Consider the following 24678-nt stretch of genomic DNA (forward strand, 5'->3'; position numbering starts at 1 on the left):
CCATCAGCCTTGATGTTTCTTGTGGCACATGGCTCGTTATTCCACCTGCACCATTCACTAAGCTTCTCCTGGGTTCAGATTCTGTGGGAAAAAGGAAGCCCCTGCTTCAAGGTACTCTCAGTCCAGGCACATCTGCATATTCAGCAAGATTCCTAAATGTCTTACCTAGCTGAGTCAATATTAGAAAGACTCCATGGATTTTGGAGTTTAATATCACTCTCATAATATCACTATGAAATGTTCTAATGTAGGAAAATAAAGGATTAATATGTTCACACACACATGCAAATGTGTATGTTGCTAAATGCACACGTATTGCTCAGGGGGAACTCATTGGCCCTGTCTCAGGGTCTTTATACTTGCTTTACCCTCTGCCTGGAAGTTCTCCTCCAGGTAGCTATTCATGTGACTTGCTCTCTCACTTCGGTCAGATTTATCCTTCAAGGTGAGGTCTCCCCTAACCAGCCCCTCTGAAATAGTCCTTACCTCCCACGGCTGGCTCTTGCTGCTCCTTACCTTGCTCTTTAAATTTATTTTTTAAATAGAATTTATCACTGCCTGACATATGCTTACTGACTTGTTCATTATTTGCCCCCCTGTCCCCAGAAAGTAAGTTCCTTGAGCAGGAACTTTGTATGTCTTGATCACTGCTATTTTCCCATGTCCAAACAGTACCTGGCACATAGTAGATCCTCAACGCTGTATGAAATGAATGCAATCAAATGAAATGGAACAAACATATGTGTTTGTGTGTCCTTTTTCTAATGTTGTATGGTGACATTAAATAGAAGAGACCGAGATGTCTTCCTAAACTAACCCTATTCAGCTTTGGAAACTTGGTCATTCTGAATCTCTGACCCCACCTCTTGAGAAGACTCCTCACCAATCTCTTTTTCAGTCCAGGTGACTCACCCTCTAACTCCAAGGGTCAGCTCGTGTCCCAGGCACCCGTGGCCACTATTTTTGGTTTGAGACTTGGCTCGTAACCCAAACTAGGTGTCAGACAGAGCCCTGAGATTTTTGCTGCAACAATAGGGGAAAAGATACTCTTCCTGCTGGTGGGGAGGATTCCATCAAGCCCAGAGCAGATGGTGGCCATCATCCCACCATGCAGGCGGAACCTGTCTGAGAATAAAACAGCCCTGGAACTGAAGTAGAGCCCAGAGTGAGAGGGAGGTAGAAAGAAAGAGACAAGTGGACAGCAGCTTGGTTGATATTATCTGAGTCCCCAGATGAAGCCCTGCCCAAAGCTAGCTATACCATTGGGTTACGTGAGTGATTCAGTTTGCTTTGAACACAATCATTCTGAATTGGGTTTCTATCACTAGTAATCAAAAAACGAAACAAAGGAATTCCCTGCGATCCAGTGGTTAGGACTCGGCACTCTCACTACCAGGCCCGGGTTTGATCCCTAGTCAGGGAACTAATATCCCGCAAGCTGTGAGGAGTGGCCAAAAAAAAAAAAAATTATGGGACTTACCTGGTGGCGCAGTGGTTAAGAATCGTCCTGCCAATGCAGGGGACACGGGTTCGATCCCTGGTCTGGGAAGATCCCACATGCTGTGGAGCAATTAAGCTCGAGTGTCACAACTACTGAGCCTGCGCTCTAGAGCCCACGAGCCACAACTACTGAAGCCCGCATGCCTAGAGCCCGTGCTCCGCAACAAGAGAAGCTACCACAATGAGAAGCCCGCACACCACACCAAAGAGTAGCCCCCACTTGCTGCAACTAGAGAAGGCCCGTGCGCAGCAATGAAGACCCAATGCAGCCAAAAAAAAAAAAGGAAAGAAAATCATGTCTAATGCACATTTAGCTGTACTACATCAATTTTCACTTGTTTACTAAATGACACATGCAGGTTTTTACTTAAAACTTTTGAACATTTATATAGCTTACAAAATAATCTTGTATATATGTATCACATATATTTTAAAATTTTTATTTATTTATTTTAACATGTTTATTGGAGTATAATTGCTTTACAATGGTGTGTTAGTTTCTGCTGTATAACAAAGTGAGTCAGCTATACGTATACATATAGCCCCATATCTCCTCCCTCTTGCGTCTCCCTCCCACCCTCCCTATCCCACCCCTCTAGGTGGTTGTATCACTTAATTTTAATATGAGTATGTGAGGTACGGTATATTCTTTTAGTAGGCTAAACTGAAGCTCAGAGAAATCAAGCAATTTATCCAACAACACACAGCTAATAAATAGCAGAGCAAGAAATCTAAGTAGTTATTTGGCTCTAAGTTCAAAGCCTAGTCTGTGGCTCTTCAGCTGCTTTCTTAAGTATCTGTGGAGTTTCTTCCTGATTTTTTTTTCTTTCTCTTAATAGACGAGAAACTCTCTTAAAGACAGGACATTGCTCCTTGCCTTGAGTCTTAATCCCTAGGGCAGCTCCCTGGAATGAGCGGGGTTCAGTGTGGAGGGTTGGCTCTCACAGATTGCAAGGGTAGAGTTTGCCAGGTCTGTTCTCTCATCAAGGAGCTTGTAATCAGCTGGCTGAAATAATGCATATGTATTACAGTGGTGTTTCTCCACCTTTTTTAGACTACTACAGTAAGAAATTTTACATCAACCCAGTATACACACACACACATTATTAAAATAAAGTTTCACAAAATAATACCTACCTTAGTACTTGTGACAGTCTCTGATACTTCCTATTCCATTTTTTAAAAATTCTGATTGTGATGCACTAAATTGATTTCATAATCCAATCATGTATTGAGACCCAGTTTGAAAAGCACTGTTATAGATCACATATATATATAAAGTCAAATCCAAGCCAAAGTTCAATATTTCAAATGCTTGTTAAGTACTAATGATGTGATAGGTGCAGTAAATGATATAAAATTAATGTACAACTGTCTTTATGAGGCTCACAACTTAGTGGCAGAAATTAGAGAATAAACAAATAATTAGTAAAAGAAAAAATATGAGCCAAAAAAAGCACAAAGATTCAGGAGCAGAAGAGGTCACATCCCATGAGAATCAGGAAAGGCTTTAAGGGGTGGGTCGCATTTGAGTTAGGTCTTGAAAAATGGACAGGATTTCAATACTCGAAGTGTGGGTGGAGGTAACAGTAGGAGCCAAGGCACAGGGTCAGGCAAGCCCAGGTTGTGTTCAGGATGGAGAGAATATGAAATTCAACTGTAATGAAGGGTTTACATGGTGGAGAGATGGTGAGGTGGAAAGAAGGCTGGAACCATGGTGTGGGGAACCTTGAATGTCAGACGAAAAATCTATTCTGTATTTAAATTTGATAATGTGGGCATTAACACTCAGTTAATGTGTGCTCTCTTCCCCTTCCTTCTCCTCTTCTCTGTAGGCAATAGGGAGCCTTTGGAAGTTTCTAAGTGGGGAAGAGAAAAGATCAGATTGATCAGGAGGACCTTGAGGTTGTTGAGGTCAGAGGAGTGGAAGCCTAAGCAGGAAGGTGACAGCTGAAATAGAAAGACAGGGACAACTGACCTTGTGCAGATACGCTATAGTCATGGCATCGTTTGATGAGAGGGAGGATGAGGAATCCATGAGAACTTTCCATTTTCAAGCCCCAGAAACTGCAAATATAGGCAGATTGTAAGAACAAGATGGTCTGAGTAGAGAGGAGGATAGTTTGGGATACAGCAATGTTGACTTTCCAGCTGGATATCCGGGAAGAGAGACAAAGTGGCAGCTGTAGCTCGGGGAAAGAGGCTACAGAGAGTAGCCCTCAAGACTCATCCTCAGGAAGGTGAAATGGTGCTGGGGCTGTGAAGGGATGCTGCCAGCCTTGGAGTCCTCCCTGAGGATACAGGAGTGAACAGGACAAAGTCCTGGCCCTCAAAGAGGATTAGAGACAAACAGGCAAAGCAATTCCATGGGATAGTGCTACGGGAAAGGGAAGAATACACTATAGGGTGTCACAGAAGACATACCTCACTCAGATATTGGGATCACAGAGGCCTTTCTGGAGGAAGGAACATCTAAAGTGAGACATCAATGGTGAGTAGGAGTTAGCTAGATGAAGGATGGACAGAGCAAGAATGTTGCAGCATAGGCACAATATGTGAAAAGACAGGAAGGGAAAAGAGAACACTGGTGCATTTGGGGAATAAAAAATATGGCGAGCATCCTTATGAGGCTGGTATTGTACCCAGTTCAGATAAAGAAATGGAACACAAAGATTTAATAATTTACCCATGGTTTCTCAGTTGGCTTGACCTGGAATCCAGGTCTATTTTACCCTTAAGAGGCTGTTCTTTTTACTCTAACCTGTCCCATGAATGTCTCTAATGCTGAGTGGGTCCCCAGTATTATTACGTTGAAACTGCAGACAGATTGTTTCGAATTAGAAGACGACAAAGGAGTGAACCTAAGGAATGCCTACATGTAAGGAGTAGGAGGAAGAAAAGTCCCAGTTGAAGGTAGTAGGGAAAGAGCAATTCAAACGACCCAAAGAGCAGAGTGTGATGGAAGCCGAAGAAAGAGTTGTAAGTGGAATGGTAGCACCTTTCAAATATGGAGAAAGTTGAAGAGTTCGTGGGTTCTGACTCTACTTGGCAATGATGATCTCAATTAGCTAACGAGAAAGTAATTTCTAGGGTGGATCACAAAATGGTGGAAAAATGAGTGTTAAGGAAGTAGAGGAGTGCAGATCACTTTTTCAGACACATTAATTTCCGGATACAGAAAGTAGTAGGATGGGAAGCCAACTCCAAGATGGGGGCAGTATGTTTATTAGGAAGTGATCTTGGGATAGACACTAAGGGAGGGGAAGGAAGCAGTCTGCACAGGAGAAGTTGAGCTGTGATACAGGATAAAGGCTTAGCCAACCTTCAGAGCTGTCCTGGTTGGGATGAGAGGGATGAATCTTTACATTCCCACATAGATCAGTCATTTGATGTGGGCTGCCTGAGAAAGGGGCCTGACGTGAGGCCTGAGGCCAGCAGCATCCCCACTCCAAACAGGGGTAATAAGTCCTTCTTTCTCAAAGGGGATCCTTCCTGTGCATTCCAGCATTATCACAGGGAAGAATATTTTCAGGATAGAGGAAGACTCAATTTTGGAAATAGAAACATAAATATAAACAGATATAGCCTAGTTATTTGTCTTCATTGCCTGACAGCCATAACATATTAAAAAATGGGATAATATATTTATGGAACACCTCCTATGTATCTGGCCTTTGTTAGCACCTGGTGTACAAAGATAAGATAATCGCCCCTATTGAGAAGTTCACATTTTAGTGGGAGAAGAAAGCACACAAATATTAACCCACTAAGGGGCTGTGCTTATCTTATTTGTGTTGTATGTGTACCACCCATCCTCTGCCTGGTGTGTAGTTATTTTCAATAAATATATTCAGAATGAGTTGGGGCTAGAGTAGAGTAAGGAGTGTTTGGGTAGCAGACAGAATGTAGAGCTAATGCTGCCTGGAGGAGTCAGGGAATGCTCCAACACGGGGATATTTTAGTGGAAGCTATAACAATAGCAGTAACTACAACAATAATGAGTTTTCCAGGTAAGGAAGGTATATGGCTGTTAACGTAACTGACGCCATCTTGACCCTTACAGTTCCTCTTGTCCTTCCCCTGACCCAACCCAGGACTGTACTGTGCCGTGAATCACTTCCCTGTTACCAAGTGGTTTGTAGTTAATAGATATTTTTTTATAATCATTAGGACCAGGTGGCCCCGATGCTCTGTTGGTCCCCAAACAATGACGACAACCTTCGCTGATGTATTCCCTCGAGACTTGTTACCCATTCATAAATCTTGGCTTAGGAATGCACATCCTGTTTCGAGCACCTACCCCCACACCCTAGGTTAACTGTAAAATTGTCCCAATGGCCCTTTGGTGGTGTGGAGCGCAGTTGCGAATACCTCTGGATCGTTATTTGCCCAATCCCACCCTGTGAGTAAGTTACCATATAATAAACTGATCCATTGATTATATGGAGCTGCCTGCCTTGCTTTTCTGTCTCGAGGTGCTTTCTCAGTTTGATGGGCACTTTTTGTTGCCTGCGTCCTCCGACAGAAAGGGAGGGTTGGAAGGAGTGAATTTCAGACAGTTGTTTCAGGGAAAACAAAAGCATGAAAAAGAATACTTGGAGAATGGATGGGAGGTGACTATGGGAGGAAAAGTCTCCTATTTAAATAAAGAGCACACATGATGCAGATACATATTCACATCTATTTAGAAATCAGTTGGCTATCGTGGTAATGTGGAATGCTCAGTGAATTTACATTAATAGGATTTTATAAAAGAGATCATTTCCGAGCTAGAGATTTGAATGGAAGGGAATTGTTTTAGGTGTGTAAGATGGAGGCATTATGGTATGGTAGTTGGAGTGCTGGCTCTTGCATCTAACCAATTTGTGTTCAAAGCCTGGCTCTGTCACTAACTTGCTGTGTGTCTTTAGGCAAGTTACTTAACCTCCCTTAGACTCAGGTTCCTAATATGCAAAATAAAGATTACAGTTCTTGCCTCACAAATTTATTGCAAGGATTAATTCCTGTTTATAACGTGTTAAATATGGGGTTTGATACATAATAAGAATTCCATTAATGTTGTCAGTTACTATAAGTGAACAGTGGGGATCTAGCAGGAAAGAGTGGAGTGTGTACGTTGGGAGCAATTCCTGAGGCAATAGAGGGGGCTATGGTAGAGTCTCATTGTAAAATGCATTCCTATTTTGGAAGTCCTAAACCAAAATAGGGCCTTTTCCTGCAACAGGTTAGTTCATGGGTGATTTCATATTTCTTCTTTTTTTCTTCTACTTTCCCATGAAGGGGAACAAATTGAGCCCCAATCTAAGGCGGTTTTTTTTGTTTTTATTTTTTGCGATACGTGGGCCTCTTGTGGCCTCTCCCGTTGCGGAGCACAGACTCCGGACGCGCAGGCTCAGTGGCCATGGCTCATGGGCCCCGCCGCTCCGCGGCATGTGGGATCCTCCCAGACCAGGGCACGAACCCGTGTCCGCTGCATCGGCAGGCGGACACTCAACCACTGAGCCACCAGGGAAGCCCTCTAAGGCAGTTTTGCCTTAGGGAACTTGTCTGCTGTAGAACAAGGACAAAGAGATAGGTCAAGTTGTAATGAGATGACTTTTAGTACTTGAATGAAGAGATCTTCATCTTGGGTCGAGGACAGAAGATCCATAGTTCCTTCTACTGACTCTATGGCTGTTCTGTGTAGGCACTAGAGCCTCTTGCTAGAAGATGGATATGAATTGATTGCTGCTTTTCTTTCTTTTCCATTCTAACGTAATTTTTTCTATCACATTTATTGCATATGTTTTTTAAGCAGATTTTCCTTAAAACTACCAGAAAACTTCCTGAAGCCAGCAAGGTCCTCCTTCCAGTATCCTACCCATTCTCCTCACCCCACTCCAATGCCTCTCCTTTCCAGCTTTGCCTCCAGCTGGCGTACTAAACTATATTTGTCTGAGGCAAATTCCACGCCCCCCCCCCCCTTTTTTTTTCCAGCTCCTCTCTTCCTGGATTGAGAAATCCTGGCTTGCTCTGGATTTTTTTTTTTTTTTTTTTGTCAGTCTCAGGTGTTTTTTCTTTTTCCCTTTGACATCAGGAACAGAGTCCTGGGTTTGTGTGGCTTTGTTGTCCACCTGTGGATCACTGATTGACCAGGCTGATGCCAGCGGGTCCTTCCGATCCCAAGGGATGGACTGGTTGGCATTTTCACCCATACTCTGAGACTGCCTATAATTGCATTGGTGCTGCACATACCTATGTGGAAAATATCTGGACTGTCAGGCTTGGGGTTAATTGGTTTCAGCTTACGTCTCAGGGGAGCAGAGTCCTAATGCACATGCAGCCCTGGTTCAAGTGCCCAAACCAGCTTCCCTCCAAGGGGAGTGGCGTCCTGAAGGAAAGCAATTCCTTTTTCTCCACCCCTTTCAACCACTGGCACACACAGGCCTGCCTCTAGCTCCTGTGAAATGAGACAGAGATGAAATCTTAGAATTAAAGTTTTCAAATGCAATTCATTGTTCATCAATACCCAGGAGTGGCAGGTATATATGCTTCCCTTTTCATGAGAGGTCAAAGATGAAATTTATGCTTTGAAGGGTGTGGTTTGCTTCTTGAAATTCCATGCGGTGTCTTTAACAATGTGCTGCCCAGAGCAGCCTAAAGTGCCCTTATCTAACCAAGGGAGGCACATTTGTCTGCATATATAGAGGCAGGAGACAGGAGCCGGCACTGGGAAAAGTTAAACCCAGCCTGCACAATGAAGAAACAGCTTAAGAAGGAGGCAGCTCCACACATAGAGCTAAGTAAGTAGCCAGCAAGTAAGTATGCAACAGCCCAGGGAAGTTGCCCACCTGAGCAGACCTGGAACGAGAGAAGGATGGCTCCAGCCATGTTATTTTCTAGTTGCAGTAGAAGTTCCCAAAGGAAAGGTTCTGGTCTGGAGGGACTTCATCAAGCCTTTCTGAAACTCCCCATATGTGCTGTAGAGAGATTCTCAGAACTAATTTGTGCATTTTCTTTTCTCTCTAGGAGAAATTCTGTATGGAAACTAGCCTGTACCAGATAACTGATGAAGCTCAGCCCAGTTTTTTTGGGTCCTTGAATTTGTTTTTACTTTGTACTTTATTTGGATTTTCCTTTTTGCAGTTTACTCTCCTTTCCTCTTCTCTTGGACTCTTTTACCAACTAATAAAAATTTCTCCTAGCAGTTTTTACAGGAAGAAAGATGTTGGAGGGGTTTATGCTTTTCCTCTCTAGGCCTATGACTTGGTTAGATAAGCTTGGTTACCTTTAATGAAAGCAGTTATGGGGGCGATGGGGGGCGCGGGGAGAGGGGTGTCTAAGAATGTTTCTGTTAGCTCTAAACGACATTGTAGAAAATTAGGGTGGTTAGTCAGACTATTTTCTCCACTCTAAAGCACCACAAGTCTGGTCATCATCTTCAGAGAAAGACTCTGGTATGTGAGATTGAAACTGCGGATGGAGTGGGACTACTTTTGGGTAGATGGAGAATAAAGTTTGGGGGAAGAAGTGAGGCAGCTGCGTAGGAGAGCGGAAAACAATTCATTACCGAAGCTTGGGAATAGGGCAACTGATGCAGCCGAAATGGCTGCACTAGCTGATGTTTCGCGGTTCCTCCCAGGTGTGGGGTGCTGTTGGTGGGGCAGCAGATACTATGATGTGGCTCTGGGGCCGAGAGGAAATGGTCCTGCCAGGTGGCTATACTTTGTAGAATGGAGCTGTATCTCTCACAGAGCCGCGTCTCAGAAGAAATGATCTTGATTTCCAGGACCTAACGTGAGGCCAAGGCGAATTACAGCAGGAAACTTACGTGTCTGCAGGTTGACAGCGGGGTGGAAGACTCCAACCCACACTGTGGGTTGGACCAGCGCGAGCACTAGCTCTGCAGGAGACAGCTCCCGCCCGGGCCGCCGTGGCCCCGCCTCCAGCCTGACCTGGGGAGGGCGGAGCCCCGGAATTTGCCGTCGGCCCGCCTTGCTTGCCGGCAGCCGAGGGGAATACGGAGAATCCAGCCAATAGGAAGGTGCAGCTGCGGTCCTGTCGGCCAATCGCGGGGCGTGTAGGGGGTAGGCTGGCGTGGCACTGGTTCCAGGGGTATGGAGCCTCTGGCGCGGGGACAGACTGTCAGGTGGTTGCTGAGCCGGTAAGGTGGGGTGCAGGGCAGGTCAGAGGTCACGCGGACGCCCGGCTTTCCCCGGGTTCCCCGGATGGAGGGCTGCCCTGGGAGCTGGCGCCGGGGCCAGAATGGGGCGTGCGGGGCGCCGAGCGGGGCTGCGAGGGGCGGCACGGGCTTTGAGGGCCTGGGCGCGGGGTCCAGATGGAGCCGCATTATTCGAAGGAAGACCGAGAGGAGGGAGCGGGGGGGCGGGAAGAAAACGCCAGAGGTTGCAGCGGCCTCACCCCTTTCCCTTCGCGGCCTAAGAGAAATGGCCGAACCCCCGGCCGGACCAGCCGCGGGGCCGGGACCCGTGATCGACGGTGCGCTGACGCCGTTTCACGCCGCGGAAGAGGCCGACGGCCACGGGGCAAGGTCCCCGCGGCCGCCTTCTTATCTGCGGAGACCTGGCGCCCGTCTGCTCCCTGGGCTTCCCTTCGCCCCACTTCAACAAAAGAATTCATTTTACTTCAGCCGACATCCAGGGAGCGCCTTCGTGTGAGGGGCCTGGGCAGGCCGCTGAGTACTTGTGTGTAGATTGGTTTTAGGGCTGTTTGTGCAGCCTCCAGGCTCCAGGCACCTTTGTAGGGGGCATTATTGTGCACGGTATGTGAGTGGGGTGGCAGCTCTCCATTTGTTTGGTTTCATATGTCCCTGCTTTTAAAGCTATGCTAATTTTTTTGATGTTACGCCTTTGGGTTCATTTTCACTTGGTTTCCCCAAATTCCCTTCATATATCAGATTATTTCAAAGAGCATCATTGGGGGAGAAGTTGGGGAACCTGGGCTTGGAATTTCCTGTGTGTCAAGTGAAGATACTCTTATCGTGCACTGCTTTCAAAGGAGCGTGTCAAGTGAAGATACTCATATCGTGCACTGCTTTCAAAGGAGCGTTATGAAGTTAAGGGAATGTGACATCTCTTTAAAGTGAAAAGCAAAAGCAAAAATTATATGGAAGGGGAGGCAAGAGGAGACGGGTTTCCAGAGGTCATAATTCTAGTGAATATTGGTGAAACCAGGGGACACTGTGTTTCTACCTTGACTCCAGTGGAATCTGAACCCCGACTAGTTTGCAGCACTTCTTGGCTCTGTAAACCTTTGAGCAAGGTGCTTCTTTGTTCTTTTGTTTCCATGTACTTAAAATGGGGGTTGATAATATCAACCTTAAAGAGTTGGTGGTGAGTATTAAATGTGTTAATATTCTTAAAGTGCTTAGAACAATTCCTGGCATTTAAGAGTTTTATTATTACCTACAAGTACCTTCTTCCCCCTAAAAGATTCCACACTAAAAGAATTCTGACCTTATTACTTATCCTTCTTCAAAATCCTGTGAGCCTATTGCCAATGAACCCTTAGGCCTGTTTTCCATCCACGTCATTCATGATCTGAGGCTATAGTATAGTTAACGTGTGACTAGAGGTTTTCTGCTGGGTGTTTATCATTAAATAAGGTTGGAGACTTCCTCTATACAGTACTGGGTCTGTCCATGATAGCTGTGTTGGGTAAATGAAAACTTCTTTGACTGTTTAGTTTTTCATTGGATGATATTTCATTTACAGTCTTGGCCTAGACACAGTTTTTTTTTGGACCCAATACCAAAAAGGCCATGATTACAGCATTCTTGGTTTCTCATGTTTCCGGGATGGCTGGGACTTGGGCGGGGAATTTCTGGGCAGCCTGGCAGCACTTCTGGTAGTGAATGGGGAAGCTTCTAATCTTCCCCATTCTAATTCTAATTCTAATCTAATCTTCCTCTACTGTTAGGAAATCAGCGGTGATCCCTTGGAATACTCCACAGAGCTCCTAAGCAGCTTTGGTTCAGTTTTGACTCAGTGAAGTGAAGGTTAGAGGTTAGAGAGTCGTATCTATTGATACAAAGCAGCATCTTTTCTACTTGACCTATAGTGCTAAGAGCTTGGGTGGGTGCTGTGGAATCAAAGACATCTTTATTCCCTGTTTCCTTACTGTGTATGTCTGCTGCCATACTTATGCCCTTTCTGTGAGCTTAAAAGTCCCTCTCAGATTCTCTTGGTACTGTCCGGAAGGTTCTAATGGAAGACTTTTTTGTCTTCCAGTTCTTCCCTTCCAAGAAAGCTGCTGTTTATATAGGTAGCATTACTGGGAACTAATCACAAAATGAGAAACTTTGAGTTTACTAAAAAGAACATTGCTTACTGCACAGTCTTGCTGGCCTAGTTTGACTGAAGTACACATAGTGTGAGTTTAGTTATTTAGCTTTGGAGTAAGATAGTTTAGTGCTTGTATAAGGTTGAAAGTTGGATGTTGGCTTGGTGAGAGTGGAGGACAGTGTCTTTGTGAAACCTCTGTGCTTTAATAAGGACAGGGAGTGACACCTTTAAAGAGTTGAGTGTTTGAGGCAGAAAGGGAAGACCTTTTGCCTTAATATTGTTGTCATCTTTATCATGTGAGTCCCTCTGGTTTTAATAAAATATTTTGGAAAAGAAGAGGCAGGGAGTATTTGACTGTACCAAATGTAAGGAGTTAGAAGTCCTAGATCCTTGTTGTCTCACCCATCCGATGCCATTTATTCTTTTGATAATTTAACAGACATGTATTGAACAATTAACATTTATTGGCCCCTGGAGACACAAAGACAAGGCCTCCGGGTATCATCAGGAATATCATGGATATAATAAAACAACAATGTATTATGAACTATAATAACATCAGAATGGAATATAAAACAGTTGGCCAGGGATGATAAAAATATATTTATTGTCTAATTCCTCATCCACTTTTTTAAAAATTAATTTATTTATGGCTGCGTTGGGTCTTTGTTGCTATGCGCAGGCTTTCTCTAGTTGTGGTGAGCGGGGGCTAGGCTTCGTGTGGTGCGCAGGCTTGTCATTGCGGTGGCTTCTCGTTGTGGAGCATGGGCTCTAGGTGTGCGGGCTTCAGTAGTAGTGGCACGTGGGCTCAGTAGTTGTGTCTTGCGGGCTCTAGAGCTCAGGCTCAGTAGTGGTGGCGCATGGGCTTAGGTGCTCCGAGGCATGTGGGATCTTCCCAGACCATGGCTTGAACCTGGGTCTCCTGCATTGGCAGGCAGATTTTTTAACCACTGCGCCACCAGGGAAGTCTTCCACTTTTAATTTAAGGTCAGAGTAACTTACATTTTTTAGTGTAAGGACCAGTTCCCAGTAAAGACTTAAATTAGGAAATTAGGGTTCTCAGGCTTGTCTTTGTGCTTATTGCTAGTAGGTCATCTTGTGTGGGTTATTTTTGTTTGTTTTGGTCCCATTTATCACTAACAGTCAAGCGTCTATTAAAATTCCTAGGTAATGAAAGGAGGCTACACGTTAACTATTGAACTTGTAGCAGGTTCCAAAGAGCAGAAGGAGGCATGTATGAGGCTGGAGAATCTTATATGTATTGTCTGTCTTTACAGACAGTTTTTCTTTGCTTTAAGCAAAGAAACATTGAGGAAGATATGTACTTAAAATTGTTAGGGTCAGTCTGCATTGGGGGGCCAGTATCTGTCATTGGAATAAATAAGTTGAATGTAATCTAATAATAATCTTTCTTCACATTTGCCAGAGAACAGCTACTTAAGCAAGTATAAGGGCAAAGCACTTTTTTTCTGAGGCAAGAAGTGTGTATAGACTGATTTAATAGACTTTCTTACTTCATTGTAAAGAGGTCTTTGAAATTTTCACAGAGCTCGGAGTTGTGTTCCGGGGTAGATGTGTCACGCCAGGAGGCCAGGTTGGGCCGCGAAAGGGAAATGCAGTGCTGTAAACTTCAGGTTGGGAGGAAATCGGGGGAAGCCTCACACTGTGAGAGTCGGGAGGAACAAAGACCAAGTTATAGTTTCTGGAAGTAAGATATTAGTGACCCTGGTGTGTGAGCAGTCAAGGAGATTTGAAGCTGGCTAAGCCTCAGAGCTCTGAGCAGAGAAAGTGAAGAGCTCTATTTAACGGGTATTAATTGGGCCCTTGTAATTCTGAAGTCTCTGGTTGATGGGTGATATTTTTGTCTAAAAGTTCAGTACTTCTTGACAGCCTGGCCACGTTTCTCCCCACTGTTATCGTCTTTGACACCCAGGCAGCCGGTTTTATTATCAACTGTACTCTTCCTCCCCTTATCTTACCCCCTCTCTCCTCTTCTTGCTGCTTAAGATTTTCTCTTTCTCTTCTTTCTTTATCATTAGATGTTCTCCATGTCAGGTTTTCCTTTCAACCGTCAAACAGATTTTCAAAAGTCTAACTCAGGTGGAAGTAGCAAACTTGATGCTGAGCTGAAAATTGTAGTTCTCTGGTAGACTAAGGGAGGTGTCTCCAATTTTGAGATTATTACTATGGAATACAAAGTCAGTAACATGAACAGTCTGTCTCAGTGGCCATTGTGCCAGAGAGAGAGAGAGAGAGAGAGAGGATCTGATGTGTGTTAAGCACATTGTACAATAGCAACACTGTTTGTACTTTATGAACTGGGTGTGCTTGTGTGACTTTCAGCTTACCGAAATATTACTCACTTAGGTAGAGGGGATTAGAGTTTCCAGGCCTTTTTCTTAAACTAAAGGGTATTAGAGTTTCCAGGCCTTTTTCTTATACTAACACCAGAGGGGCTTTTCGCTTTGTTCTTGTCAGGAAGTAGATGTAATCTGTCTCCAACCTTTTTTTCATTTTGTCATTTTATATCAAATTCATTTTAATGAGAGAAAAATAGGATTATTTTTTATTCAAATTGAAAAAATAATTCCAAACTTCACATCCTCAATTATAATTTAGAAATTCACATGGCTTTTCTAAGCTGTTTCTCTCCCATCATCCCCAGTGGGGGCAAATTGAGTTTTGGAATTAATTAGATGTATATCCTGATGGAAAGACTCGGAAATTGGTGCTTCTTTATTGACCTGGAATGGAAAAACAGAGGAAGTAATAATTTCTCATTTTAAAAAATGGCTAGTAATATTCCTTATTAAAATACGTAGAGTTCAGACCGCAGTTTAGATCTGTTTGAACCACTGAATATTTCAGTTTTGTTGACTCCCAGTCATCAGGGGCAGGAGCTCACCTTCATGAAGAACATCTTGCACAGCATAGATGTTAGATGAACAGTCATGATTTAGTAGGAATATCAAGTGCTTTAGCCTTAAAAGTAGACCTTTAGAGAAAAGGGAATTTTAGAAGGATCTGGAAATCTTTACATTTTCTTCAAAACAAATGGAATTGTTTTTTTATCACAGCTCCTTTTTATTCTCTAATAAACAACTTGGGGATCACTTTTTAAAGCCTGTACATCTGGCAGTTTCCACTTTGTCACCAGCATGGCACTGAACGTTGGCTGAGGAAACATCAACAGGGAGAAGAGATGGCTTTGGCAGCAACTTTAAACATTCCTGTTCACATTTTTTTTTTTTTTTTTTTGCGGTACACGGGCCTCTCACTGTTGCGGCCTCTCCCGTTGCGGAGCACAGGCTCCGGACGCGCAGGCTCAGCGGCCGTGGCTCACGGGCCCAGCCGCTCCGTGGCATGTGGGATCTTCCCGGACCAGGGCACGAACCCGTGTCCCCTGCATCGGCAGGCGGACTCTCAACCACTGCGCCACCAGGGAAGCCCTTCCTGTTCACATTAATCAATTGATTCCATGCACACTTCTCTAGTTGCCTCTATGAAACTTCTTTTCCTACTTAATGTTGTCTCTGATTTTATTTATACAAGGTGGGGGGAGGAAAAAAGGGGAGAGGAATTAGAGGACTGTTCAAAGACATTCCTCTCCGAAACTTAAAATTAATTTTAGGGAGACCTTTGCAACAATGAACGCAGTTCTAAAATCAGTGAAATGGTTTGTGGTGCCTTTGCTCTCTGTAGAAGAATTTTATAAGAAAAAAATTAATTTAAATTCAAACTTCTTTTTAACCATAGGGGGAAAACGTTTAAGTTGAAGTTATATATGTGCTTTAATACTCAGTATTTCATACTTTCTTGGTGGCAATTTTTTTTTTTTTTTTTTTTGCCGGCACGCGGGCCTCTCACTGCTGTGGCCTCTCCCGTTGCGGAGCACAGGCTCCGGACGTGCAGGCTCAGTGGCCATGGCTCACGGGCCCAGGCGCTCCGCGGCATGTGGGATCTTCCCGGACCGGGGCACGAACCCGTGTCCCCTGCATCGGTAGGCGGACTCTTAACCACTGCGCCACCGGGGAAGTCCTCTTGGTGGCAATTTTAAAAACTGATTTGGGCTATCCAAATTGTTCTTCTAGAGTTCTTGTAAATGATAAGAGAACACATGGAATTATTATTAATTAAATGTTCGGCATTTATTATAGCTAGTATGTGTTTGGGGCGGTATAATTGTTTATTCTGATATAATTTCAGACTTACAGACGAGTTGCAAGAATAGTATTAGGGAATAAATGCTTTCAGGATAGGGTGATATGATAGTAGTAAGCAGCAGGTGCTTTGGGGGAACATGAAAGAGGGCCGTTTAACCCAAATTAGGGAGTCAGGAAACACTTTCCTGAGGAGAATTTTTCTAATTCTTTGCATTCAGGTGAAACTTCCAAATCACAGTTTCAGAGCTTGGTTGTTTGCACACTGAGTCAAAGTAGTAGTAAGTTAAGCTTGAGGCCATATATGCCTGCTAACCAGACGGCTTCAGATCTCTGATTGTGCATTGTGAAGCTTTATCAGAGAGAACTGGTAAGTCCCTGAAGTGTTCATTGAGAAACTGAACGTCCCTGAGGTGTTCGTTGAGAAACTGAGTAAACCTATGTGACCTTTATGTTTTAAAAAAATAAACAATACAGGTACATGGTAAAAAAAATTTGTTTAAGTGCAAAACCGTATACAGTGTATATTCAGTGAGAGGTCTTCCTTTTCTCCTGACCTCTTTTGTGCTCCCCCACTGCTTCCTCTTAGGGACGGCAGTACCAGTTTTTGGCATGTCCTTTGGATATCGTCTGTACATGTATGTGTGTATTCTCTCTCTCTCTCTCTCTTTCTCTCTTTTTTGCTACATAAATGATAGCATGCTGTTCTATAAACTGGGTTTTTAACTTCACAGTCTATCTTGGAGATTGTTTCCTATTAATCCATATAGATCTGCCTTATTTATGGCATTCCATCCTATAAATGTACTAGGTTGTTTCAGTCTTTTTACACTACAAGCAGTGCTGTGGGAAATATTCTTGCACATACTTCCTGTGGGACTGTTTCTTTAGTATGCATTCTTAGAAATGGAATTGCTGCGTCAAAGGATATGTAGGCTTTTGACATTTAGACAGAAAATGTAATTAGCATTCTTATCTTTTAAATAGTCTTACAACTTTTGAGAAGGAATCAGATAAAACAGTTATTACATTGAACCATGAGTGCCATTTTTTTCCTGCTGTCGATTGCTGTTCGAGAGGAGGAAACTTACTGGCTTTAAGAAAAGGTGACACTTAGTGATTGGGGGTGAGCTAGAATATCAAAGCAGTGTTAATCATAGTTATCAGAGTACTGCTGGATTGATTCTTGTTGCTTGTATCTCCACTTGATCTTTTTCTTTTTTTTTAATTTTCTTTTTATTTATTTATTTTTGGCTGATTTATTGGGTCTTTGTTGCTGCGTGCGGGCTTTCTCTAGTTGCGGCAAGCAGGGGCTACTCTTCGTTGCTGTGTGCGGGCTTCTCATTGTGGTGGCTTCTGTTGCGGAGCATGGGCTCTAGGCGCGCGGGCTTCAGTAGTTGTGGCACTCAAGCTCAGTAGCTGTGGCTTGAGGGCTCAAGAGCGCAGGCTCAGTAGTTGTGGCGCACGGGCTTAGCTGCTCCGTAGCATGTGGGATCTTCCCGGACCAGGGCTCGAACCCGTGTCCCCTGCACTGGCAGGTGGATTCTTAACCACTGCTCCACCGGGTCAGCCCGATCTTTTTCTTAGCGTAATTAAATGACTGAAATGACCTGGTGGTATGGTCCTAGAGAGCAAAACTGTCTTACTCTTAACTTACTGCTTCCTTATGGGTGTTAAATTTTCATGGAGACTTAAATACTGTGCAGCACACCAAGCATACTGACCCTCTATTCCCTGCCCTAGTTATATTCTCTAGACACTATAAACAGTGGAGTTTATAGTTTGTTGACTCAATGTTTTGATGAGAAAGTTGGAATCTAGGGAATTCCCTGGCGGCCTAGTGGTTAGGACTCGGTGCTTTCAGTGCCGGGGCCCTGGTTTGATCACTGGTCAGGGAACTAAGATCCCGCAAACCGAGAGGTGCTGCCAAAAAAAAAAAAAAAAAATGTTGGAATCTAGAATCATTTCCTCTCTTGGAATAATATATTTCTGAGACTTCACAGAGAAAACCAGACTTCTTGTATTTTATCGGCTCTATAAGTAATTATGGGAGTAATCACTTAAAATACTAATAGTAATTATTAAAAATTTTATCTTGAGATATTTCTGTTTAAAATTATTTAACACCTTTTCACATTTCAGACTTGGGGAAAAACACACTACTATCTCAATTTGTTTTTTTAAAAAAAAGAAATTATTTATTTATTTATTTATGGCTGCGTTGGGTCTTCATTGCTGCACGCGGGCGTTCTCCAGTTGTGGCGAGCGGGGGCTACACTTTGTTGCAGCGCGCAGGCTTCTCATTGCGGTGGCATCTCTTGTTGTGGAGCACGGGCTCTAGGCACGTGGGCTTCAGTAGTTGTGGCATGCGGGCTCAGTAGCTGTGGCTCGCGGGCTCTAGAGTGCGGGCTCATTAGTTGTGGCACATGGGCTTAGTTGCTCTGCGGCACGTGGGATCTTCCCGGACCGGGGCACGAACCGTGTCCCCTGCATTGGCAGGCGGACTCTCAACCACTGTGCCACCAGGGAAGCCCCTTGCTTTTTAAATATAAGTTTTAAAGGCCTGTTTTGGATAGGAATCTTACTCACATGTGTTAAACACTTCTGTGCCTTCTGAAACAGGATATCAGTCATCAGTACAAAAGTAATCTAATTGAATCGGTTCTTCGTGAGTAGGGCTGCAATTAGAAACTTGAGTTATTCTTAATAATAATATAATGTTAGTATTCTTTTAAAAAATAACCACTGTTAATGCTTTTTTGCACTTCTTCCTATTTTAATTAATTAATTTATTTATTGGCTGCAATGTGCAGCTTACAGGATCTCAGTTCCCCAACCAGGGGTTGAACCCGGGCCACAGCAGTGAAAGCCTAGAATCCTAACCACTAGGCCACCAGAGAACTCCCAATAATAATATTCTTTTTTTTGGCGGGGACCGGGGGAGGATGGTGCTCTGTGTGGCTTGTGGGATCTTAGTTCCCTGACCAGGGATCGAACTTGCACCCTTGGCAGTGAAAGCACGGAGTCCTAACCATTGGACCACCAGGGAATTCCCAATAATATATATATATTTTAAAATATTTATTTGGCTATGCTGGGTCTTAGTTGCAGCACGCGGGATCTTCATTGCAGCATGTGGGATCTTTTAGTTGCGGCATGCGAGATCTAGTTCCCTGACCAGGGATCGAACACAGGCCCACTGCGTTGGGAGCGTGTAGTCTTAACCATTGGACCACCAGGGAAGTCCTCCCAGTAATATTCTTCATAATAATGTTCTCAGAGCTGATTGAAGTATAAGGAAGTTGCCTCATATCAAATAGCCCAAGACTTTCCCTGTAAGAGCCATAGTCCCAGATCTGATTTGTGGTTTCCAGTTTATTGTGTGTTATCCTGGCTTCTTAGAATGATATGTAAAATAAAAGTAAAAAGGCTCTGAGTGGGGCCTAGGAGCTGTGCTGTGATTGGAATCCAAGTGGCACCGCTACTGAGTGGTCGGATGTGTAAATCCCATTTAGGTGAGGTGCTATTGTAACTGGCTGAAAGAGGGGTTGGATTTAGTCAGTAGTTTTGGGATCTGTTGGCGAAACCATCTGGTGGCTCAAACTCTGATAGGAAGGACGTTACTATTGTTCATTATAACAAGATACTTGATATTGGTGACTATAGACATGAAAGATTATGTTTTCCAAATTAGCAAGTGGTGATATGTTTTACATTCCAGAAGATAGATGAAACCTAAAACCCCCTTCAGGTCTTAATTCTGTAATTTTGCAAAATATGTATAGAATATGTCGATAGACTATCAAAGAAAGTAGAGCACTGTTCAAATAGGGGCAATAAAGGTACAATAGTGGGAAAAGATTATTTAATTAGTAAAAGTTAGCTAAGGGGAGGCTTCATCACTTTTTCAGTAGGATAGTTGTTATTGGAATCTAAGGGGGGGCAGTTAACAATTAATACTGCTTACCTTTCCCTTTCTAAATTTGGAATCAACTGAGAAATAGATTCCTTAATCAGTAGATCAAAATTTTACAAAATCAGCCTTATTGGTGGGGTTGACTGGAGAATATGCCATAGATCTGTGGCCCAATGGGCTTACTAATATCCCCCTGCCCCCCAGTTAAACTTAACCCAATAGGATGCTGGACATCTGGGATACCCCCTTACGCCAGCCCCGCCTCAGGCTGCTTATTGCTGAGGGAGAGAAGTGCAGGCATGCTGCCTTGTCCTCCTGGTGCCTCAGCTCTCATTAGTTTCTTCTCCCAGTTGTTGAAGTGTTGGGGAATGAGACCTGAAACCTTACCGCTGAAGTCTCTCTTCAGGGAAATGTGAGGCTGGGAAATAGTGACCCTCTACTTGTACTACCAGTGTGCTGGTGAGGTGCTTCCCCTTCCCCTGTTCCAGAAAATTGAAACATGAGCTTAAATTGTTAGTTAGATCAAAGAGAGTTATAGATCTCTGTCCTTAAAAACTCATCAAAATGGGGGGGGGGGTCAGTCTTTTAAATATTTGGGTTAATCTGGAGGCAGAGACTGGGTAATTGCCTAGCAGCCTCTCTGTAGATGCTTATTAAAAACTATTTGCCCACTTCCCTGAAATACCTTTTGCTTCAGTTTGGTTTTGAAGTCTTGCCAGCAAAAACATGATTAAGACTTTTACATTTTTTATTAAATATCTCTTAATCATATTCTGAAAACTGTAATTATTTTCAAGGTTATCTAATTCAATAGAACAATTATTCTTTTAACATTGTAAGGGTTCAGTCATACAGAGTAACAGAATGCTGGTTCTGAACTTGTTGGTTTTAGTTTGTTCTTGCTAATTCCTCTCCCTCTCTTTTCTCCTTTCCAGAATCTTACTCTAAGAACTCAGACACTCAGGTATCCACCATGGTGTTGGGTCCTGAGCAGAAGATGCCAGATGGTAATTTACAGCTTTGTGTTATTGTCTAATTTTTATTTGGAATTAGGCTTAAGCCAGTAACAGAAATTTACCATATTGTCCTTCTTGTCTTCCGTTCCAACAAAAATTGTCCCCACCTCCTCTCCCCCAGCCAACAATATCATCATGGAGACCTGCTCCATTCAGAGGTCACCACCTGGTAACTTAGGCTGTAAATGAAAATGGATTTATAACCACAGAGACTTGCCTCATATCTTACTTCCAGTTTTGAGATGAGCCAAGATTAGCTACAAGTTTGGTTTCTATAGCAGTAATGCTTGTAAAGGCAGTATTATTTGCAGACCTGGCATAAAACCTCTAGAGTGCTTTGTCTGCTCATGGCGCTTCAGATATGCATGGAACAGTAAAATACTGAGCCAGCACCTAATAGTGTATTTAATGAGACTTCTTACGTGCTTTGACTAATTCTTTCTGATTCTAAATTTCTCCTTTAGAATTTCCATTCCTTTTCTGTACATTTCCTCCTCAGATCAGGGCCACTTAAGGTGAAGTGGATCAGTTCCCTATAGAAAGAAAGCTTTTGTTTTTCTGATTGGATGTTGCAAAGGTTTCTTGGAAACCTTGAGATTAGAGCTTTGTGGTTAAAAATAGCCATTTGAAGGCTACAGCAAACTGGGCTTTGTATTAGCCCTTTTCTCCCAGACCCTCCCCCTCCCTGCTTTTAAAATTAACTGCAAAGTGTAGGATTTAAGGAAACACTGACGATTAATCTGAGATGAGCCCTCCTATCAGGAGGGTGATACCTCCCTCCCAAGCTCTTCGCTGCAGGCCTTAGTCAGGAGGGTTCCTGTTTGGTGGTTTCCCTGCAGCTTCAGATTTTAGCCTGAAATGTGGCAGGAGTTTGCAATTTACACATTTTTGGAGAAGCCTGATGGAGGTATAATGGCCAAGGATGATTCTTTGAGTAAGTCCTAACCAAATAATGGGGGGCAGGGAGGAGGAGAGAGGGGAGGGTCCCACTAGACTGACCTATTTCCTTCTAAAAGTTAGGATTTTAGGTTACCAGTGGGACTAGTCTGGGGATGTTATTCAATACATTGAGCCCTAGACATCACTGTTTTTAGAAGAAAATGAAATGGTTCTAAAAATTGGCAAATGGGGATAGAAGTGTGAAAGTAGGGGGAAACCATTGTGGGATTCATGCTGAAAACTGATGTAGAGCTGAGTGACGGGCACAGGGGTGAGAGGGAGCTTTTTTATCATAAGCGTTTTTGTACTTCTCAAATTTTCAGCCATGTGAACATATTGCCTATTCAAAAATTAATTTATTAAAAATATAAATAAAAATAAAGTACTAGAAATTGAGAGAGTCAGGTTCATCTTGTGCATTTAGGTATTAAAAAGATTTAATATCAGCATTTCTAAGGATGAGCTGTTAGTGTATTTTGTTCACTTTAATTCATTTCTTCTCAAACCTGTTAATTTAGAAGATGCTTCTGGAGACCACGGGGATTCTGCCAGTCTTGGGGCCATCAACCCTGCCTACAGTAACTCCTCTCTTCCACAGTCCCCCGGGGGGCACTCAGAGGACGCTTTCACCACGTACTTTGATGAGAAGATCGCCATTCCTCAGGAGGAGGTTAGTGACAGGTCCTTGGAGGAAAACATTATTATCTAGGGACAACCTATGAGTGGCAAGTCTGCTGGACAACTCCAGACCAACAGCTTCAGGTCTAATTCTGGCACGCAGTCTCTGAAGACTGAATTTTTGTAATCAGGGTAAACAGAAACTGATAAGGAAACTGAGGGCCTTGAAAAACCCGTTGCCAAGTTGGACTAGTGAGCATTTTTTCACCAAGAAAGTATGAATTCCATGTTCCCTTTTTTACAGTGCCTTTTGTCCTATTTGGGTAGTGGTTGTGCACAGAGGTACTGATATTATTGCTTGGGTTTTAGAATGAAAGGCTGTTGGAAAGAGCAGGTAAGAGAAGGCCTCTTACTTGGACAGAGAGGTGGCCAGCTTATTGATGAGAAGTGAATAAGATGGACGTGAAACTTGGGCACACCCAGTATCCAACTTCCTAAATGTTCTTACGAAGCTAATATTGCTGCTTTATATGTGACAAAATAATAGATAAAATAGATCAGCAGTTTGGAGGTGATAATCATTTTGACCTGTTTTCCTCTCTTGTACAGTACTCTTGTTTTAGCTTTCGTAAACTCTGGGCTTTCACGGGACCGGGATTTCTTATGAGCATTGCCTACCTGGACCCAGGAAACATTGAATCTGATTTGCAGTCTGGAGCAGTGGCTGGATTTAAGGTGAACATCGAGTCCTACCCCTTTCCCGTTTAAACACACATAGCACACCACATCCTTTTCCTCTACTCTTTCTGTTGGATATGAACCTCAGCGGCTACATGCTGATACTTGATTGGCTGTGACACTTCAGCGAAAAGTACTTTTCCATCTGTTTTTAAATTTTATTTTATCCACATAGATGGTTTTTTATTTTATTTTACCCACATAGTTTCCTTGAACACAGGAGAAACTGCAGATGGGAGAAACTAAGGCTCAGAAAGGTGCAAGGTGACCTAGCAGGTTCTGTGCAGAACATGATGCAGAACTCAGGTCATTTGATTCCTGACCGGGGCTCTTTCCTGAACGTAGTGTTTCCCATTCACATTGCCAAACAACCAAACAAAAAAATCCCAGTTATCTAATGAGTGTAATGGTGGGATTTTGTTCTTCTCTAGTTGCTCTGGGTTCTTCTGATGGCCACCATCGTGGGGCTCCTGCTCCAGCGCCTTGCAGCTAGACTGGGAGTGGTCACTGGGCTGCATCTTGCTGAAATGTGTCACCGTCAGTATCCCAGGGTGAGCAGTGTTTGTCTGTTACTCATATCATAGGTGACTCTGTGTCTGGCAACCTGTGCTGGCCCCCTTGTATACTGAAATAGGGGAGGATGTAGGGATCCGTGGCCCTGAGGACTGGGAATCCCAAGGGAAATTCTATAGCCCCTCTCGCGGCTGACCCATGTTTCTGTGCTCCTTCAAAATCTAACATGAGATTCACATTTCCCAGAAAGTTTCCTTAGAAAAATTCTGAGTAAACATTTACCTTGCACTCTGCCTTTTGGTACCTAGCAGTGCCCAGTTCACAAAGGGGCAGGGGTATTCTGTCTAAGCACTTTCATTCATACATCTATAGTACTCCATCGCTTTGCATTATGCATATTTTCTTTTTTGTTTGTCTTTGCCATAAATTTGAAGAAAGTGAGTTTTTTCCTTTTGCTGCAAATTATATTACACAGGATCTTTGGATTTGTTAATAATGATTTTTCAGTTACCTTGACCCTGGAGTTTACACTGTCCTCTGTAGTTTCCTTCTGGATATTTTGAAGCTTTCTTGCTGCTACCTAAGGCAGGAATGGATGGACCCAATGTCTGGAAGACAGCTTTAAACTGGCCTGATCTTTAGATAAGTACTCATCTACCTGTTTGTCCTAAATGTTTAATCTCCTTTCCTGGCTGTGAGAAAGTATCCTTACCTGGTTTTTTTTTTTTTTCTTTCTTTTTCTTTTTCTTATATGCTTCTCAAAAAAACAAAACAAAACAAAAAAACCCCTTGATAATTTATAATTTCTTTTAGCTTCTCTTTCTTCATGTATCTTAGCAGTTGTTTTTTGTGACATATTTTTTGGGTAGTAGGTACCTGGAGGTGTTTTTTTTTTTTTTCCCTGGCCTCAGTGAGCCAGCACTACTTAATTGCTTTCTGCTGGATTATTTGACCAGATTAATTCCCAGATTTTGTTATAGGACACCCAATTCCAA

General features: G+C 43.2%; 1 protein-coding gene across 5 annotated transcripts in view; it reads left to right on the top strand.

The window, feature by feature from the left end:
• Nucleotides 1-24678, top strand: part of SLC11A2 (solute carrier family 11 member 2) — a 71160-nt gene that overhangs the window by 9769 nt on the left and 36713 nt on the right. For 2 of the 5 annotated variants that reach the window (XM_073788676.1, XR_012324402.1), the window contains 4 exons: nt 20795-20866; nt 22333-22484; nt 23042-23167; nt 23602-23721. In XM_073788676.1, the coding sequence (XP_073644777.1) occupies nt 20795-20866; nt 22333-22484; nt 23042-23167; nt 23602-23721 (470 nt within the window). Of the gene's footprint in view, nt 1-9522; nt 9644-18428; nt 19459-20794; nt 20867-22332; nt 22485-23041; nt 23168-23601; nt 23722-24678 lie in introns of those variants that run through there. The other 3 variants (XM_019947232.3, XM_033866724.2, XM_033866723.2) reach the window with 3 other exon arrangements.

Source organism: Tursiops truncatus, chromosome 11 (genome assembly GCF_011762595.2).
Source record: "Tursiops truncatus isolate mTurTru1 chromosome 11, mTurTru1.mat.Y, whole genome shotgun sequence".
Taxonomy (NCBI): domain Eukaryota; kingdom Metazoa; phylum Chordata; class Mammalia; order Artiodactyla; family Delphinidae; genus Tursiops; species Tursiops truncatus.